The sequence below is a fragment of the Salmo salar genome, chromosome ssa26 (assembly GCF_905237065.1).
Source record: "Salmo salar chromosome ssa26, Ssal_v3.1, whole genome shotgun sequence".
Taxonomy (NCBI): Eukaryota; Metazoa; Chordata; class Actinopteri; order Salmoniformes; family Salmonidae; genus Salmo; species Salmo salar.
Genome location: NC_059467.1, coordinates 35885001 through 35905760, shown reverse-complemented (window position 1 = coordinate 35905760; position 20760 = coordinate 35885001). Strand labels below are relative to the sequence as shown.

Genomic DNA, 20760 nt, shown 5'->3' with positions numbered 1-20760 from the left:
CTCTCCTTCCTCCTGTCATACCTTCTGTGTGTCTCTCTCTCCTTCCTCCTGTCGTACCTTATGTGTCTCTCTCGCTCCTTCCTCCTGTCGTACCTCCTGTGTGTCTCTCTCTCCTTCCTCCTGTCGTACCTCCTGTGTGTCTCTCTCTCCTTCCTCCTGCCGTACCTTCTGTCTCTCTCTCTCCTTCCTCCTGCCGTACCTTCTGTCTCTCTCTCTCCTTCCTCCTGTCGTACCTCCTGTGTGTCTCTCTCTCTCCCTCCTTCCTCCTGTCGTACCTCCTGTATGTCTCTCTCTCCTTCCTCCTGCCGTACCTTCTGTGTCTCTCTCTCCTTTCTCCTGTCGTACGTCCTGTGTCTCTCTATCTCTCCTTTCTCCTGTCGTACCTCCTGTGTCTCTCTCTCCTTCTTCCTGTCGTGCCTTCTGTGTCTCTCTTTCTCCTTCTTCCTGTCGTACCTTCTGTCTCTCTCTCTCTTTCTCCTGACGTACCTCCTGTGTCTATCTCTCTCCTTCCTCCTGTCGTACCTCCTGTGTGTCTCTCTCTCTCTCTCTCCTTCCTCCTGTCGTACCTTCTGTGTCTCTCTCTCTCTCCTTCCTCCTGTCATACCTTCTGTGTCTCTCTCTCTCCTTCCTCCTGTCGTACCTTCTGTGTCTCTCTATCTCTCCTTTCTCCTGTTGTACCTCCTGTGGCTCTCTCTCTCTCCTTCCTCCTGTCGTACCTTCTGTGTGTCTCTCTCTCCTTCCTCCTGTCGTACCTACTGTGTCTCTCTCTCTCCTTCCTCCTGTTGTACCTCCTGTGTGTCTCTCTCTCTCCTTCCTCCTGTCGTACGTCCTGTGTCTCTCTCTCTCTCCTTCCTCCTGTCGTACCTTCTGTGTCTCTCTCTCCTTTCTCCTGTCGTACCTCCTGTGTCTCTCTCTCCTTCCTCCTGTCGTACCTTCTGTGTCTCTCTTTCTCCTTCCTCCTGTCGTACCTTCTGTGTCTCTCTCTCTCCTTCCTCCTGTCGTACCTTCTGTGTGTCTCTCTCCTTCCTCCTGTCGTACCTTCTGTGTCTCTCTCTCTCCTTCCACCTGTCGTACCTTCTGTGTCTCTCTCTCTCGCTCCTTCCTCCTGTCGTACCTCCTGTGTTTCTCTCTCTCCTTCCTCCTGTCGTTACCTCCTGTGTGTCTCTCTCTCCTTCCTCCTGCCGTACCTTCTGTCTCTCTCTCTCCTTCCTCCTGTCGTACCTTCTGTCTCTCTCTCTCTTTCTCCTGTCGTACCTTCTGTGTGTCTCTCTCTCCTTCCTCCTGTCGTACCTTATGTGTCTCTCTCGCTCCTTCCTCCTGTCGAACCTCCTGTGTTTCTCTCTCTCCTTCCTCCTGTCGTACCTCCTGTGTGTCTCTCTCTCCTTCCTCCTGCCGTACCTTCTGTCTCTCTCTCTCCTTCCTCCTGCCGTACCTTCTGTCTCTCTCTCTGCTTTCTCCTGTCATACCTCCTGTGTGTCTCTCTCTCTCCCTCCTTCCTCCGATTGTACCTCCTGTATGTCTCTCTCTCCTTCCTCCTGCCGTACCTTCTGTGTGTCTCTCTCCTTTCTCCTGCCGTGCCTCCTATGTCTCTCTCTCCTTCCTCCTGTCGTACGTCCTGTGTCTCTCTATCACTCTTTTCTCCTGTCGTACCTCCTGTGTCTCTCTATCTCTCCTTCCTCCTGTCGTACCTCCTGTGTCTCTCCTTTCTCCTGTTGTACCTCCTGTGGCTCTCTCTCTCTCCTTCCTCCTGTCGTACCTTCTGTGTGTCTCTCTCTCCTTCCTCCTGTCGTACCTACTGTGTCTCTCTCTCTCCTTCCTCCTGTTGTACCTCCTGTGTGTCTCTCTCTCTCCTTCCTCCTGTCGTACGTCCTGTGTCTCTCTCTCTCTCCTTCCTCCTGTCGTACCTTCTGTGTCTCTCTCTCCTTTCTCCTGTCGTACCTCCTGTGTCTCTCTCTCCTTCCTCCTGTCGTACCTTCTGTGTCTCTCTTTCTCCTTCCTCCTGTCGTACCTTCTGTGTCTCTCTCTCTCCTTCCTCCTGTCGTACCTTCTGTGTGTCTCTCTCTCCTTCCTCCTGTCGTACCTTCTGTGTCTCTCTCTCTCCTTCCACCTGTCGTACCTTCTGTGTCTCTCTCTCTCTCGCTCCTTCCTCCTGTCGTACCTCCTGTGTTTCTCTCTCTCCTTCCTCCTGTCGTACCTCCTGTGTGTCTCTCTCTCCTTCCTCCTGCCGTACCTTCTGTCTCTCTCTCTCCTTCCTCCTGTCGTACCTTCTGTCTCTCTCTCTCTTTCTCCTGTCGTACCTTCTGTGTGTCTCTCTCTCCTTCCTCCTGTCGTACCTTATGTGTCTCTCTCGCTCCTTCCTCCTGTCGAACCTCCTGTGTTTCTCTCTCTCCTTCCTCCTGTCGTACCTCCTGTGTGTCTCTCTCTCCTTCCTCCTGCCGTACCTTCTGTCTCTCTCTCTCCTTCCTCCTGCCGTACCTTCTGTCTCTCTCTCTGCTTTCTCCTGTCATACCTCCTGTGTGTCTCTCTCTCTCCCTCCTTCCTCCGGTTGTACCTCCTGTATGTCTCTCTCTCCTTCCTCCTGCCGTACCTTCTGTGTGTCTCTCTCTCCTTTCTCCTGCCGTGCCTCCTATGTCTCTCTCTCCTTCCTCCTGTCGTACGTCCTGTGTCTCTCTATCACTCTTTTCTCCTGTCGTACCTCCTGTGTCTCTCTATCTCTCCTTCCTCCTGTCGTACCTCCTGTGTCTCTCTCTCCTTCCTCCTGTCGTGCCTTCTGTGTCTCTCTCTCTTTCTCCTGTCGTACCTCCTGTGTGTCTCTCTCTCTCTCTCTCCTTCCTCCTGTCGTACCTTCTGTGTCTCTCTCTCTCCTTCCTCCTGTCGTGCCTTCTGTGTCTCTCTTTCTCCTTCTTCCTGTCGTACCTTCTGTCTGTCTCTCTCTTTCTCCTGTCGTACCTTCTGTGTCTCTCTCTCCTTTCTCCTGTCGTACCTTCTGTGTCTCTCTCTCTCTCGCTCCTTCCTCCTGTCGTACCTCCTGTGTGTCTCTCTCTCCTTCCTCCTGCCGTACCTTCTGTCTCTCTCTCTCCTTTCACCTGTCGTACCTCCTGTGGCTCTCTCTCTCTCCTTCCTCCTGTCATACCTTCTGTGTGTCTCTCTCTCCTTCCTCCTGTCGTACCTTATGTGTCTCTCTCGCTCCTTCCTCCTGTCGTACCTCCTGTGTTTCTCTCTCTCCTTCCTCCTGTCGTACCTCCTGTGTGTCTCTCTCTCCTTCCTCCTGCCGTACCTTCTGTCTCTCTCTCTCCTTCCTCCTGCCGTACCTTCTGTCTCTCTCTCTCCTTTCTCCTGTCGTACCTCCTGTGTGTCTCTCTCTCTCCCTCCTTCCTCCTGTCGTACCTCCTGTATGTCTCTCTCTCCTTCCTCCTGTCGTACCTTCTGTGTCTCTCTCTCCTTTCCTCCTGTCGTACCTTCTGTGTGTCTCTCTCTCCTTCCTCCTGTCGTACCTTCTGTGTCTCTCTCTCTCCTTCCTCCTGTTGTACCTCCTGTGTGTCTCTCTCTCTCCTTCCTCCTGTCGTACGTCCTGTGTCTCTCTCTCTCTCCTTCCTCCTGTCGTACCTTCTGTGTCTCTCTCTCCTTTCTCCTGTCGTACCTTCTGTGTGTCTCTCTCTCTCTCTCTCTCCTTTCTCCTGTCGTACCTCCTGTGTCTCTCTCTCCTTCCTCCTGTCGTACCTTCTGTGTCTCTCTCTCCTTTCCTCCTGTCGTACCTTCTGTGTCTCTCTCTCTCCTTTCTCCTGTCGTACCTTCTGTGTCTCTCTCTCTCCTTCCTCCTGTTGTACCTCCTGTGTGTCTCTCTCTCTCCTTCCTCCTGTCGTACGTCCTGTGTCTCTCTCTCTCTCCTTCCTCCTGTCGTACCTTCTGTGTCTCTCTCTCCTTTCTCCTGTCGTACCTTCTGTGTGTCTCTCTCTCTCTCTCTCTCCTTTCTCCTGTCGTACCTCCTGTGTCTCTCTCTCCTTCCTCCTGTCGTACCTTCTGTGTCTCTCTCTCCTTTCCTCCTGTCGTACCTTCTGTGTCTCTCTCTCTCCTTTCCTCCTGTCGTACCTTCTGTGTCTCTCTCTCTCCTTTCTCCTGTCGTACCTTCTGTGTCTCTCTCTCTCTCTCTCTCCTTTCTCCTGTCGTACCTCCTGTGTCTCTCTCTCCTTCCTCCTGTCGTACCTTCTGTGTCTCTCTCTCCTTTCCTCCTGTCGTACCTTCTGTGTCTCTCTCTCTCCTTTCCTCCTGTCGTACCTTCTGTGTGTCTCTCTCTCCTTTCTCCTGTCGTACCTCCTGTGTCTCTCTCTCCTTTCTCCTGTCGTACCTTCTGTGTCTCTCTCTCTCCTTCCACCTGTCTTACCTTCTGTGTCTCTCTCTCTCTCGCTCCTTCCTCCTGTCGTACCTCCTGTGTTTCTCTCTCTCCTTCCTCCTGTCGTACCTCCTGTGTGTCTCTCTCTCCTTCCTCCTGCCGTACCTTCTGTGTCTCTCTTTCTCCTTCCTCCTGTCGTACCTTCTGTCTCTCTCTCTCCTTTCTACAGCCGTACCTCCTGTGTGTCTCTCTCTCTCCTTCCTCATGTCGTACCTCCTGTGTGTGTCTCTCTCTCTCTCTCTCTCTCCTTCCTCCTGTCGTACCTTCTGTGTCTCTCTCTCTCCTTCCTCCTTTCGTACCTTATGTGTCTCTCTCTCTCTCCTTCCTCTTGTCGTACCTTCTGTTTGTCTCTCTCTCTCGCTCCTTCCTCCTGTCGTACCTCCCGTGTGTCTCTCTCTCCTTCCTCCTGCCGTACCTTCTGTCTCTCTCTCTCCTTTCACCTGTCGTACCTCCTGTGGCTCTCTCTCTCTCCTTCCTCCTGTCGTACCTTCTGTGTGTCTCTCTCTCCTTCCTCCTGTCGTACCTTATGTGTCTCTCTCGCTCCTTCCTCCTGTCGTACCTCCTGTGTTTCTCTCTCTCCTTCCTCCTGTCGTACCTCCTGTGTGTCTCTCTCTCCTTCCTCCTGCCGTACCTTCTGTCTCTCTCTCTCCTTCCTCCTGCCGTACCTTCTGTCTCTCTCTCTCCTTTCTCCTGTCGTACCTCCTGTGTGTGTCTCTCTCTCTCCCTCCTTCCTCCTGTCGTACCTCCTGTATGTCTCTTTCTCCTTCCTCCTGCCGTACCTTCTGTGTCTCTCTATCTCTCCTTTCTCCTGTCGTACCTCCTGTGTGTGTCTCTCTCTCTCCCTCCTTCCTCCTGTCGTACCTCCTGTATGTCTCTTTCTCCTTCCTCCTGCCGTACCTTCTGTGTCTCTCTATCTCTCCTTTCTCCTGTCGTACCTTCTGTGTCTCTCTCTCCTTCCTCCTGTCGTACCTCCTGTGTCTCTCTCTCCTTCCTCCTGTTGTACGTCCTGTGTCTCTCTCTCTCTCTCCTTCCTCCTGTCATACCTCCTGTGTGTCTCTCTCTCTCCTTCCTCCTGTCGTACCTTCTGTGTCTCTCTCCTTCCTCCTGTCATACCTCCTGTGTGTCTCTCTCTCTCCTTCCTCCTGTCGTACCTTCTGTGTCTCTCTCCTTTCTCCTGTCGTGCCTCCTTTGTCTCTCTCTCCTTCCTCCTTTGTCTCTCTCTCCTTCATCCTTTGTCTCTCTCTCTCTCTCCTTCCTCCTGTCGTACCTCCTGTGTGTCTCTCTCTCTCCTTCCTCCTGTCGTACCTTGTGTCTCTCTCTCTCCTTTCTCCTGTCGTACCTTCTGTGTCTCTCTCTCTCGCTCCTTCCTCCTGTCGTACCTCCTGTGTTTCTCTCTCCCCTTCCTCCTGTCGTACCTCCTGTGTGCCTCTCTCCCTCTCTCTCCTTCCTCCTGTCGTACCTTCTGTGTCTCTCTCTCCTTTCTCCTGTCATACCTTGTGTGTGTCTCTCTCTCTCCTTCCTCCTGTCGTACCTTCTGTGTCTCTCTCTCTCTCGCTCCTTCCTCCTGTCGTACCTCCTGTGTTTCTCTCTCTCCTTCCTCCTGTCGTACCTCCTGTGTGTCTCTCTCTCTCTCCTTCCTCCTGTCATACCTCCTGTGTGTCTCTCTCTCTCCTTCCTCCTGTCGTACGTCCTGTGTCTTTCTCACCTCTCTCTTTCCTTCCTCCTGTCGTACCTCCTGCATCTATCTCTATTGTCTCTCTCTCCTTCCTCCTGTCACATCTCCTCTCCCTCTCTCTTTTTTCTCTCTCTCCCTCCTTCCTCACACCTCCAGTTCTCTGTCTATCTCTACTTCTCTCTCTCTTCCTCTCCCCTTCCTCCAGTCATACAGCCTCAGACAGACATTTTAATAAAGCACCTATCCAGTGAAGAGGACATGTCAACATTGATCATCAGTCTGTGGTTCCTAAAACAATAACTTCTAGGCTAAAACTAGAACCCAGAGCTTCTGACATGCAACATGGAGAGGATAAATATTTTCCATGTTTAAGATCATTTTTTAGGAACTTCCTATTTCTGACATGTGGTTTTAGATCAGCCGCTGCTACAGCAGCTGCCATGTGGATTCACAAAGTGGAAATACTGTACGATTGTTCAAGAACAACAATTATTGAGAAATGTTGCAGAAGTTCAGAAGTTCTCAGGCTGTTTTTCACTGTAATAGTTTGGAAAGATTCATGTTGTCTTTACTGTGGCCCACAGAGAAAAAACTAATACTTCAAGCTCTGATCCAGTCTTGAGCCATTTTATTGTATCGTGTCATATTGCACATCGTGTCCCCTGATCTGTCATTGACATGGCTGATTAACTTTCTGGAACCACAATGGCTGCCATGGCACAGTCCAGGTGGGTGACACACTGGTGGTGGATGAGGTGAGTTTCCCTCCCCATGCAATCTAAAGTGCTTTGAGCACATGGAAAAGTGCTATATAAATTCAACCCTTATTATACAAGATATTACTATAATATCCTCATATTGTAATAATATACGTTTCCCTCGTACTTTGATCAGTCACATGCACAGATAGGGCCTTACCTGTGTAGAGAACATGCCCTTTGCCCTTCCAGTCTCCTAAGTGTCATTTTGGGTGGTGGTATAAATTCCCCCCCTTTCCCAGTCTGCCCTGTACTGAGAATACAAGCCCGGTTAAGCGATGCGGTTGCCAGTCGAGTGTCTGTCTAGCGAACTAGTTTAAATACAACAGTACTATCACAGCAGCATAACATTTGATAACACTTGATTTAGCTTACATCATCATCAATATTGGGTCTGGCTGGCTGATAGGCAGCAGAGAGAGAAGCAGAAAGATATCACACAATCAGGAAATGAAATGGAGATAGCTAACTAGCAGATTTACATCAATCATCAACATCAATGATCAGCTGACAGTCCACCCTCTTTTCCCCATGTCAATCATGTCTTTAGGAGGCACTGTAACTAGATTGCTTACAATTTGTGATGATGAGTTTGTCTTGTTGCAGAAACAAAATGCCCCCTGAAAGGTCTGTGCACGACCCTGACTTTGAGCATCTGGAAAAGTGCTTTATAATATCCATCCAAACAATCACTCAGTCAGTCAGTATCTCACCTGACAGACCCCACTGATGCACATATCCAGGGCGTCGGCCCGGCAACGTGTTCCGTCTAGAACCTTAGGTGCCAGCTCCACCGTTAGGCTCCTCCCCCTTGCTTGGCACCGCAGGGCGCACGCCGCCGAGGGTTCATAGGGCACGGGAATCCACTCGTAGACCATGCCCTGGTACCTGATGTCATTGTGGGCGGAGCACTGCTGGGCTCGGAAGTCTCCCGACTCGACGGGACAGTCCTGGGGAAGAAGGGAGGAGAGGAAAGAAAAGGAAGATAGAGAAGGATAAGTCTCTCCTTAGGCCTTGCTTTACGTGCACACACACACACACACACACACACTCTCCCTCCCTCCCTCTTTTTCTCATTGAACTACATGGATAGGACTTCATAAAGTCAAGTGTTTCTCTCTCTCTTGCTTTGTTTATATCCATCTCTTTCACACCGGGAGCCGTGGTGTAAATATTATGCTGGGAACTCATCCCACTGGTCATGACTGAAATCATAGCTTGTCTGCAATACATTCCAGACACAAACCACTTCAATACAGTAATAGAAACAGTAAAGACTAGTCTATCTTTGATTAAAATGCTGTGAGAACGACTGTGGTTCCGCTGCTGAGAATAGACTGAAGGCATGTCTGGAGTTGATATGAGATGGAGGTTGTTTCCTTCTGTTCATTGATGGAACATATGATTTTACCATGAGGTCACCCACAGTGCAGAACATGACTGTCAAATACAGTGGTGACTGACAATATTGACCCAGTGCTTCTCACTGTTACCAGCAAAGTTATAAGCTGGAATAGAAAAGGTATAACTATGTATTACTAGTTACAAGCTGGAATAGGACTAATAACAAGTTATATGTGTTACATTCATAAGCTTTAGAAATGACTCTGTTGTAGTCTGTTGAGGCTTCATACCGTAGACTAGACTTACCATGTTACTGCACGTTCTGTAGCGGATATTCTTGCCTTCACAGTTCCTACAAAGCAATGCAAAATAACAAACCAAAATTGTTAGTACTAATTGAAACCAACAGTTTACAAGGAAATGGTTTGGGCTTGAGTGTAATGGTTAATACAAATATCTATTTGTGATGGGAAAGCTATAGAACATACACCATATCAAACATGTATAATGGAATAGCCTAATATCCCTCAGGGAAATCTGTTTTGTAACAAAGAAATGCACCATTAAACAGAAACGTCTACAACAACAGTGGTGTTTTGTTCGTTTCTTGGAAAGGCTCAGGAGTTACACCTTTGTGAGTCTGGAGGATCGTGGCTGGAGTCAAATCAGGACTGACAGATAGTTCATCCTGAATTATAGCTGCCTGTCTCACACACACACACACACACACACACACACACACACACACACACACACACACACACACACACACACACACACACACACACACACACACACACACACACACACACACCTGTCAGACCAAACCACGCTTCACCTGACAACGATCAGATCTCATCGAGCCAACGACCGTCTCAGGACCCCCTCTGGGCTTAAACAAGCAAATCAACCTCTCTCACACAACAAACACACACACACACATCACACACACACACACACACTCTGACACCCGCCCACACTCACACACTAATCGGTTCACCTCACTCTGTCAAAACCAACTCCTGCCTCGTCTGAAATCCACCACAGCGTAACACTCCATTCCCTCCCCCTTCCTACACCGTATGGACACGCTACAAAATCTGTTCCACCTTGTTAGAAACGATAACTGCAGCCCATCAACCAGTGTGTGTTAACTTCCACTTCGCCACATTTCTCATTCTCACCCCCGGGGGTAGAATAACATTGGTCTAAACTGGTAGCAGCTCATTAGTTCGGGGCAATGCCCCAAATGGCACCCTATTCCCTACACAGTGCACTACTTTGACCAGAGCCTTATGGGCCCTGGTCAAAAGTAGTACACTACATAGGGAATAGGATGCCATTTGGGATGCAAAGCGGATGTTAAAAAGCTTCAGTCTAATCGTCCATTAGGGTGAAAGGGGAGTTGGAGACCACACTACGGCCATTCAGCCTGCTCCAAGGAAAAGCAGGCACCGAGGCAGAGTAGGAATGTCTCTGTCTTAACGAACCAATTAATGGCTTTCCCCCATCGAGATGAATCACTCATCCACACTGGGTTATACGTATAGGCTGGAGACAGGCACATACACATGCATACAGACATACGCGGACACACACACGGACATGCACGCAGAGCCACAAGCACACGCACATACACACACACACACACACACACTACACACGGCTGTGTGTAGACCATGCTTTCAGGGTCTAGGAATGTCTATGAGGTGGCTATTTGTCTTCTAGCGGACAAACAGAGAGCAAAAATGTCTGAAGTCCACAGACATGAGGAAGGATAGGCAGCACTGTGTCTAATGGTGTAGGGTGAAGTTGCCCCTTGACACTGATCTTGGGTCAGTTTTGCGTTTTCTCCACTAATAGTTAAGGTTAAGGGGACGGGAAACTGATCCTAGATCTCTACCTAGTGGCAAACTTCACCCCGGAGCGTGTCTAACAGAGTAAACCAAATCTAGCATTATCAGTTGTGTAAGTGCTGGGCAGGAACAAAAGCCTGCATACCTTGCAGCTCTCCAGGACCGGGATTGAAAAGAACAGCACTGCTCTAATTCAAGTCTAGACAGATATTCCTAGACAGATATTTCCTCCCAGTCACTGGATGTTTCTATAAGGACAGATGAAGTTAGCAGGAGTCTGGGGGGGAAGGGGCCTTAGAGAAGGCAAGGCGCTGGGCACACAGCGTCTGACGTCCAAGAGCAACATGGGGCCAGACACTACCCCAGTTTGTCTGTGTATCTCTCTGTGTGTGTGTGTGTGTGTGTGTGTGTGTTATGTCTGGAGTAAGCTGGAGTGGGGCAGGGAGAAAGAGATTACAGTAGACTTAAGGTGTTCTCTGCAGTCTTTCTATGTTCCCCTTCAACTCCACAGGCAGCTCTCTGCTGGCTTAACCCTGACACCCGACACACACACACACACAATCCCAGTGTGCTCCAGCAGGTGTGTTGGCTGATGCAGGGAAAGGGAGATATTGCTCAAATTACTGTGGAAATCTCCCTGTAGGGGACGCAGGCAAATCAAGCCCACAATCACTTCCACACTTCTACACTCATTTAATCAATGAAGGGAAGTCAGGACAGAGGTCTGAGGCTGTGTCTCAAATGGTACACTACTACCTATAAAGTGCACTACTTTTGGGGAAAATAATCTGATTGGTGAACTGGAATAATTGTTATCTCATCCAACAACCCCTAAAGACTTACAGATATGGCCACCCAAATGGCACCATATTCCCTACTGTATATAGTGCATACAGTACCTTCAGGGTATTCATACCCCTTGATTTATTTTGATTAAATTGATTTATTTTCTCACCCATTGTAACGGGTGTCGTAATGAGTGGACCAAGGTGCAGCGGGAAAATGTATACTCATCTTCTTTAATTGTGAAAAGAAGGAAAAACAAACAAAACACGTATACAAAACACAACGAACGACACTAACAGTCCTAATCAGGTGCATAGACACTAAACAGGAGACAACTACCCACAATTCCCATTACCAAAACACCCCTATACAGTGAGGGAAAAAAGTATTTGATCCCCTGCTGATTTTGTACGTTTGCCCACTGACAAAGAAATGATCAGTCTATAATTTTAATGGTAGGTTTATTTGAACAGTGAGAGACAGAATAACAACAAATAAATCCAGAAAAACGCATGTCAAAAATGTTATAAATTGATTAGCATTTTAATGAGGGTGTAAAGCAGATTGAACCAGGTTTTCCTCTAGGATTTTGCCTGTGCTTAGCTCCATTCCGTTTCTTTTTTATCCTGAAAAACTTTACCATGAACAATTACTGTCACGTGTGCTCCCTCTCTGGCCTCTAGGTCACCAGTCTGCTCGTCATGGCCCACACCTGTCACCATCGTAACGCATAATTGCGCATTATGACACTCACCTGGACTCCATCACCTCCTTGATTACCTGCCCTATATATGTCACTCCATTTGGTTCCTTCCCCAGTCGTCATTGTATCTGTTCCTGTTTCATGTCGGTGCGCAGTTTGTGTTACGTGTTTGTTTCATTTATTTATTAAATGTTTTCACTCCCTGAACTTGCTTCCTGACTTGCAGATTACAGCGTTACAATTACAAGCATACCCATAACATGATGCAGCCAATATGGAGAGTGTTACTCAGTAAGGTGTTGTATTGGATTTGCCCGAAATATAACACTTTGTATTCTGGACAAAAAGAGAATTGCTTTGCCACATTTTTTGCAGTATTACTTTAGTGCCTGCCTTTTTGCAAACAGGATGCATATTTTGGAATATTTTTATTCTGTACAAGCATGGAGTAACTACAATGTTGTTGATCCATCTTCAGTTTTCTCCTATCACAGCCATTAAACTCTGGAACTGTTTTAAAGTCACCATTGGGCTCATGGTGAAATCCCTGAGCGGTTTCCTTCCTCTCCGGCAACTGAGTTAGGAAGGATGCCTGTATCTTTGTAGTGACTGGGTGTATTGATACACCATCCAAAGTGTAATTAATAACTTCACCATGCTCAGAGGGATATTCAGCGTCTGCAGTATGTTCTCTCTGTTACTGCACGGCAAGAGGTACCGGAGCACCAAGTCTACCCAACAGCCATCAGACTGATGAATAGTTAATTAAACGGCTACCTGGACTTTCAGATTTTTACGCTCTACCTACATGTACATAGTACTTCAATCAATCACCTAATCAAACCTTAAAGTACATATTACCTCGATCAATCACCCCAACTACTTGATACCCATTTTCCTTGTATATAGCCTCATAATTTTTATTATCCCCCATATATTTTGTTATTCTAATAATAAGTTAAGGGGTATGGATACTTTCTGAAGGTACTGTATGTACTCCCTATAGACAGGTTGGTTGTTTAGAAACAAAAGCAATGCATGCGCAACTATGGGGCAAAACAAACAGGATTTGCTTACATGATAACACAACCGGCTCCACGCATGTGTCTGCATGCGCCATCGTGTGCATGTTGAGTTTGTCTATCCCCACCAGACGCGATCAGGACACGCAGGTTGAAATATCAAAATGCACTCTGAACCAACTATATTCATTTGGGGACAGGTCAAAACACATATGAAACATTAATTCACATTTAGCTAGCTAGTTTACTGATGCTAGCTAATTTGTCCTGGGATATAAACATTGGGTTGTTATTTTACCTGAAATATACAATGTCCTTTTTTTGCTGGATCTTTGTAGAATGTGGACCAATTTTGAGTCACACAAAATTGTGTGTTCTCTACTTCAACAATTAATTCACAGATAAAAGGGGAATCCTAGTTAGTTTCTGGTAATCTCTTCTCGTTCTTCTTCTTCTTCTGTGGATTTTATATGGCAGTTGGCAACCAACTTTAAGGTGCATTACTGTAACCAACTGGACTGGAGTGTGGACCTCATTCATTTTTCAATCACCCATGTAGGGATATGCTCCTAAAAACCAATGAGGAGAATCAAGTTCTATTTTAGCATCTAGCTACACAGACACTTGTTGATGCGCGCAAACAGTTTGGATGAATGACTGAATAACATGTATGTGCACATTTATTTTGCAATGCTAGCGCACGCAACGCGAGCAGTGCTGTCAGCATGTTAGATTGTTGATAACATGTAAACTATATTTCGTATCCAATATTTATTGAAAACATAAATAAAATTGCACAATAATCACTTGTCTCTCAAATTCATCATTACAGTTATTAGTCAGCTAGCCTGTTTAGGATAGGGGGCAGTATTTTCACGGCCGGATGAAAAAAAAGTACCCGATTTAAACTGGTTACTACTCTTGCCCAGAAACAAGAATATGCATATTATTAGTAGATTTGGATAGAAAACACTCTGAAGTTTCTAAAACTGTTTGAATGGTGTCTGTGAGTATAACCTCTTATTGCTCCTTAAGGACAGCGAATTTTGAAAAAAATACGTGCCCATTTTAAACGGCCTCCTACTCAAACTCAGAAGCTAGGATATGCATATAATTAGTAGATTTGGATAGAAAACACTAAAGTTTCTAAAACTGTTTGAATGGTGTCTGTGAGTATAACAGGACTCATATGGCAGTCAAAACCCCGAGACAGATCCCATGCAGGAAGTGGAAATCTGATTTGTGGACTCACCTTCAGCACTTTGCCTATAAAACACACCGTAAATTAGGATTAATTGAGCACTTCCTAAGGCTTCCACTAGATGTCACCAGTCTTTACAAAGTGGTTTGAGTCTTCTATGGTACAAACTGACCGAAAGAGAGGCTTTGGAAGTTGGTCACAGGGGGAGGGCCATTTACTACTATGACGCGGGCGCCCATGGCTACCCTCCCCTTTCGAAACGTATAGTAAGACAATGCAATCGTCCCCCTTGAATATTATTGAAGCTCTGGTTGAAAAAGGCCCTAAAGAGTTATGTTATACAACGTTTGACATGTTTGAACGAACTTAAATATATATTTTTTTGCACATTCGTGACGACAAGTCCCGCGCGCTACAGTACATGTTGCTGTGTTGACTGCAATGTGCTCGTGGGGCATTTAAGCCCTGAACAATGCCTGACAGGCAACCCTGTCTCCCAGGCTGCATGGCACACCCAAAACCACAGCCAATCTCATGCAAGGAAGAACGCAGCTAACTTGGTTAGTATTGTGAGCTAGCTAGTTAGGTAGGTAGTCTTGTTAGCTATCTAGCTAGCTTGTTATCTATGCTGGTTGTTAGCTTGCATAGCTTATACTGTATGTGTATAATTATAAGGGACACTTCATGTTTCGTGGATAAAATGTACATTTACAGTGGGTGAGCTCCATTCCTGGCAGGCTGATCAGATTAAATTTCAGTCCTGACTTATCAGCCTCTGAGGCTGCTATTGAATCTGATCAGCCTGCCACTAACAGAGCGCACCCACACTTGATCATATACATAATGCACTGACTGCTAATCTGTCTGCAAGGAGCTTTACCTATGAAACAGCCTACTAGGCAGAATCCTGACTTTTCAGCCTCTGAGGCTGCTATTGAATCTGATCAAAGTCTGAGGCTGCTATTGAATCAGATCAAAGTCTGATGCTGAAATGTAATCTGATCAGCCTGTCAGGAATGGAGCTCACCCACTCTGTAAAACATGAAGTGTACCTTACAATTATAAACATATAAGTTAAGCAAGCTAACAACCAGCATAGATAACTAGCTAGCTATCTAGCTAACAACACTACCTAGCTAACTAGCTAGCTAGTTCACTAACACTACTAACCAAGTTAGCTGTGTTGTTGCTTGCATGCGATTGGCTGTGGGCTTGGGTGCGGCACGCAACCTGGGAGACAGAGCTGTCTGTCTGGCATCATTCAGGGCTTAAATGACCCACGAGGGCTTAGATGCCCCCACGACCTCTTAGCTCAACACACAGACTTCTGCCCCATTGAAGCATGTGTATCGTTTTCGTAACGTTGTCAGCTAACCCGTCTATAGTGCACTACTTTTGACCAGGGCCCAAAGTCTGGTAAAAAGGAATGCACTGCGTAGCGAAACGGGTATCACTTGGGACGTAGCAGAACTATGTCAAAAAGTAACATAAACAACAGTAACACCACTTCCTATTGCATTAACACAACATACCCTTGTCAATGTCTTTGAAAGGCCAAAGAGAGGGACGTTAAAAAGGAAAGATATACATCTGTGTCCCATCAGTAACCCTACACCCCTCTGAGCACCACTCTTAACACACAGGAAACATTCAATTGAGCAACGATGATCCCAATTTGACAGAGCAGGGTAATAAAATTTCCCCTGAATCCGTCCAAAGGTCAATACTGTGTGTGTGTGTGTGTGTGTGTGTGTGTGTGTGTGTGTGTAATTGTCTTCTCCCTGTTTCTATTATAAATGGATACAGGATTAATTAATCACTGTTGCCAATTAACCCTGTTTAGTAGCTCTATCATTTTATGTGTATTTTTATATTTGTGCTGTTGTAAACCATTTTACTTTTTTTCTTCACATTATAGTAATTTAGCAGACGCTCTTGTCCAGAACGACTTACAGTAGTGAGTGCTTACATTTTCATACTTTTTCGTACTGATCCCCTGTGGGAATTGAACCCACAACCCTGACATTGTCATGCTCTACCAACTGAGCCACATGGGTATGATTTTGGCAGAGAGTAGAGTAATTTCCCAACACTAAGGTGATGCACTGGTTGAGTAGTGTTCAGAACAATGGAGAATAATACCAATGTTGTGCTAGGAGGGATGTGTGTGTGTACGTGTGTCTGTGTGTCTGTCTGTTTGTCTGTATGCGTCTGCGTGTAGTACCAGGAGTAAACTCACTACCATTGGGATGCAATGTGTCATAGATTGGATATAATGTGAATGACTGGCAGCTCTTCTCCCATAAAGTTGACCCTTCAAACTGTTGCTCTGTAAAGAGAATGTAAACTGTAACATCTAATGATTTACAGGATTTAACCTCCCATCCTCCCCAGGATATAACCTCCCCTCCTCCCCAGGATATAACCTCCAATCCCCCCCAGGATATAACCTCCCATCCTCCCCAGGATATAACCTCCCCTCCTCCCCAGGATATAACCTCCCATCCTCCCCAGGATATAACCTCCCATCCTCCCCAGGATATAACCTCCCATCCTCCCCAGGATCTAACCTCCCCTCCTCCCCAGGATATAACCTCCCATCCTCCCCAGGATATAACCTCCCATCCTCCCCAGGATATAACCTCCCATCCTCCCCAGGTTATAACCTCCCATCCTCCCCAGGATATAACCTCCCCTCTCCCCAGGATATAACCTCCAATCCTCCCCAGGATATAACCTCCCATCCTCCCCAGGTTATAACCTCCCATCCTCCCCAGGATATAACCTCCCATCCTCCCCAGGATATAACCTCCCATCCTCCCCAGGATATAACCTCCCATCCTCCCCAGGATCTAACCTCCCATCCTCCCCAGGATATAACCTCCCATCCTCCCCAGGATATAACCTCCCATCCTCCCCAGGTTATAACCTCCCATCCTCCCCAGGTTATAACCTCCCATCCTCCCCAGGATCTAACCTCCCATCCTCCCCAGGATATAACCTCCCATCCTCCCCAGGATCTAACCTCCCATCCTCCCCAGGATATAACCTCCCATCCTCCCCAGGTTATAACCTCCCATCCTCCCCAGGTTATAACCTCCCATCCTCCCCAGGATCTAACCTCCCATCCTCCCCAGGATATAACCTCCCATCCTCCCCAGGATATAACCTCCTATCCTCCCCAGGATATAACCTCCCATCCTCCCCAGGATATAACCTCCTATCCTCCCCAGGATATAACCTCCCATCCTCCCCAGGATATAACCTCCCATCCTCCCCAGGATATAACCTCCCATCCTCCCCAGGATATAACCTCCCATCCTCCCCAGGTTATAACCTCCCATCCTCCCCAGGATATAACCTCCCATCCTCCCCAGGATATAACCTCCCATCCTCCCCAGGTTATAACCTCCCATCCTCCCCAGGATCTAACCTCCCATCCTCCCCAGGATATAACCTCCAATCCTCCCCAGGTTATAACCTCCCATCCTCCCCAGGTTATAACCTCCCATCCTCCCCAGGTTATAACCTCCCATCCTCCCCAGGATCTAACCTCCCATCCTCCCCAGGATCTAACCTCCCATCCTCCCCAGGATATAACCTCCCATCCTCCCCAGGTTATAACCTCCCATCCTCCCCAGGATCTAACCTCCCATCCTCCCCAGGATATAACCTCCCATCCTCCCCAGGATCTAACCTCCCATCCTCCCCAGGATATAACCTCCCATCCTCCCCAGGTTATAACCTCCCATCCTCCCCAGGTTATAACCTCCCATCCTCCCCAGGATCTAACCTCCCATCCTCCCCAGGATATAACCTCCCATCCTCCCCAGGATATAACCTCCCATCCTCCCCAGGATATAACCTCCCATCCTCCCCAGGTTATAACCTCCCATCCTCCCCAGGATATAACCTCCCATCCTCCCCAGGATATAACCTCCCATCCTCCCCAGGTTATAACCTCCCATCCTCCCCAGGTTATAACCTCCCATCCTCCCCAGGTTATAACCTCCCATCCTCCCCAGGTTATAACCTCCCATCCTCCCCAGGATCTAACCTCCCATCCTCCCCAGGATATAACCTCCCATCCTCCCCAGGTTATAACCTCCCATCCTCCCCAGGATCTAACCTCCCATCCTCCCCAGGATCTAACCTCCCATCCTCCCCAGGATATAACCTCCCATCCTCCCCACGAATGTGTGTGTGTGATACTGACCCTCCGTTGAGACACCTGCGTAGAGAGTAAGAGGCCCCTCCTCCACAGGTGCGTGAGCAGTCGCTCCAGGTGCCCCATGCATCCCAGCCACTGTCCCCGTGCTCATCTGATCCAGTCATACGAGACGCCTGCGAGAGAGAGGGGAAAGAGGTTAGAGTATACCTTACACATGCACGCACACGCACACACACACGCACACACAGACACACACACACACAAATAAGCACACACACATACACACAAAAACCGTGTTGCTGTGTGTTATTGTAGTGAATTGGGGGGGTAGCCTTGGCCGAATTTGGAAGCTTGAAGAAAAATAATCCGATTTTTCTTACAGTCCCTGGAAATGTGTCTTTTGCTTTTTGACCAAACACCACAAGACCCACACAACTCTGAGGGGTTAGAAACACAGGTGCTGCTTGTCATTCCAACACCATGTTGTTATGACAAGAGAACCAAGCTGCTTTTCTAAATCACAAGGGCCTAATCCCAAACTGCTTGTCTAGATCACTTGGGCCTAAACCCAAATCGACCCTATGCCCTATGCACTTGTGGAGATCAGAGAGGATTAGACAGATGTAAGCAATTTGGAAATAGCTCCAATGTGCCCTCTGATAGGCGGGGGGGAAGTTTCCATACATGGCTTTTACCAATCAAATCGTCTCAGATCTCCACAAGTGCATATCGCGTAGGGGTCTTGGATTGGGCCTTGGAATTGTACTGGACTACTAAAGGAGGAAGGTAACAGCATATTCTATGGAAATACCTTTTCGCAAAACCCTCAGTGAGCATGATCATGGATTTCAGAAGATGAAAATAGGGATGTCTAATATTATTAAACAGCTGTTATTACATGGCTGTTACTACACAGCTGTTATTGCACGGCTGTTAATACACGGCTGTTATTAAACAGCTGTTATTAAATGGCTGTTATTAAACGACTGTTATTGCATGGCTGTTACTAAACAGCTGTTACTGCCTGGCTGTTATTAAACGACTGTTATTGCATGGCTGTTACTAAACAGCTGTTACTGCCTGGCTGTTACTAAACAGCTGTTATCGCATGGCTGTTACTAAACAGCTGTTATTGCATGGCTGTTATTAAACAGCTGTTATTGCATGGCTGATACTAAACAGCTGTTATTGCATGGCTGATACTATACAGCTGTTATTGCATGGCTGATACTATACAGCTGTTATTGCATGGCTGATACTAAACAGCTGTTATTGCATGGCTGATACTAAACAGCTGTTATTGCATGGCTGATACTATACAGCTGTTATTGCATGGCTGTTACTAAACAGCTGTAACTTCCTGGCTGTTACTAAACAGCTGTAATTGCATGGCTGATACTATACAGCTGTTATTGCATGGCTGATACTATACAGCTGTTATTGCATGGCTGATACTATACAGCTGTTATTGCATGGCTGTTACTAAACAGCTGTAACTTCCTGGCTGTTACTAAACAGCTGTAATTGCATGGCTGATACTATACAGCTGTTATTGCATGGCTGATACTAAACAGCTGTTATTGCGTGGCTGATACTATACAGCTGTTATTGCATGGCTGATACTAAACAGCTGTTATTGCATGGCTGATACTAAACAGCTGTTATTGCATGGCTGTTACTAAACAGCTGTAACTTCCTGGCTGTTACTATACAGCTGTAATTGCATGGCTGATACTATACAGCTGTAATTGCATGGCTGATACTATACAGCTGTTATTGCATGGCTGATACTAAACAGCTGTTATTGCATGGCTGATACTAAACAGCTGTAATTGCATGGCTGATACTATACAGCTGTTATTGCATGGCTGTTACTAAACAGCTGTAATTGCATGGCGGATACTATACAGCTGTTATTGCATGGCTGATACTAAACAGCTGTTATTGCATGGCTGTTACTAAACAGCTGTAATTGCATGGCTGATACTATACAGCTGTTATTGCATGGCTGTTACTAAACAGCTGTTATTGCATGGCTGTTATTAAACAGCTGTTATTGCATGGCTGTTATTAAACAGCTGTTACTGCCTGGCTGTTACTAAACAGCTGTTATTGCATGGCTGTTACTAAACAGCTGTTATTGCATGGCTGTTACTAAACAGCTGTTATTGCATGGCTGTTATTAAACAGCTGTTATTGCATGGCTGTTATTAAACAGCTGTTACTGCCTGGCTGTTACTAAACAGCTGTTATTGCATGGCTGTTATTAAACAGCTGTTATTGCATGGCTGATACTAAACAGCTGTAATTGAATGGCTGATACTATACAGCTGTTATTGCATGGCTGATACTAAATAGCTGTTATTGAATGGCTGATACTATACAGCTGTTATTGCATGGCTGATACTAAACAGCTGTTATTGCATGGCTGATACTAAACAGCTGTAATTGCATGGCTGATACTAAACAGCTGTAACTGCCTGGCTGTTACTAAATAGCTGTTATTGCATGGCTGATACTATACAGCTGTTATTGCATGGCTGATACTAAACAGCTGTTATTGCATGGCTGTTATTAAACAGCTGTTATTGCATGGCTGATATTAAACAGCTGTTATTGCATGGCTGTTACTAAACAGCTGTTATTGCATGGCTGTTATTAAACAGCTGTTATTGCATGGCTGATACTAAACAGCTGTTATTGCATGGCTGATACTAAACAGCTGTTATTGCATGGCTGTTACTAAATAGCTGTTATTGCATGGCTGATACTATACAGCTGTTATTGCATGGCTGTTATTAAACAGCTGTTATTGTATGGCTGTTATTAAACAGCTGTTATTGCATGGCTGTTT

At 46.7% G+C, this 20760-nt stretch overlaps 1 protein-coding gene across 3 annotated transcripts in view; it reads right to left on the bottom strand.

Annotated features, from left to right (window-relative positions):
- Window positions 1-20760, bottom strand: part of LOC106591065 (ADAMTS-like protein 3) — a 251145-nt gene that overhangs the window by 144472 nt on the left and 85913 nt on the right. For all 3 annotated transcript variants that reach the window (XM_045708303.1, XM_045708304.1, XM_045708306.1), the window contains exons 4-6: window positions 17952-18079; window positions 8474-8519; window positions 7537-7773 (exon numbers count right to left, since the gene is read on the bottom strand). In XM_045708303.1, the coding sequence (XP_045564259.1) occupies window positions 7537-7773; window positions 8474-8519; window positions 17952-18079 (411 nt within the window). The remainder of the gene's footprint in view (window positions 1-7536; window positions 7774-8473; window positions 8520-17951; window positions 18080-20760) is intronic.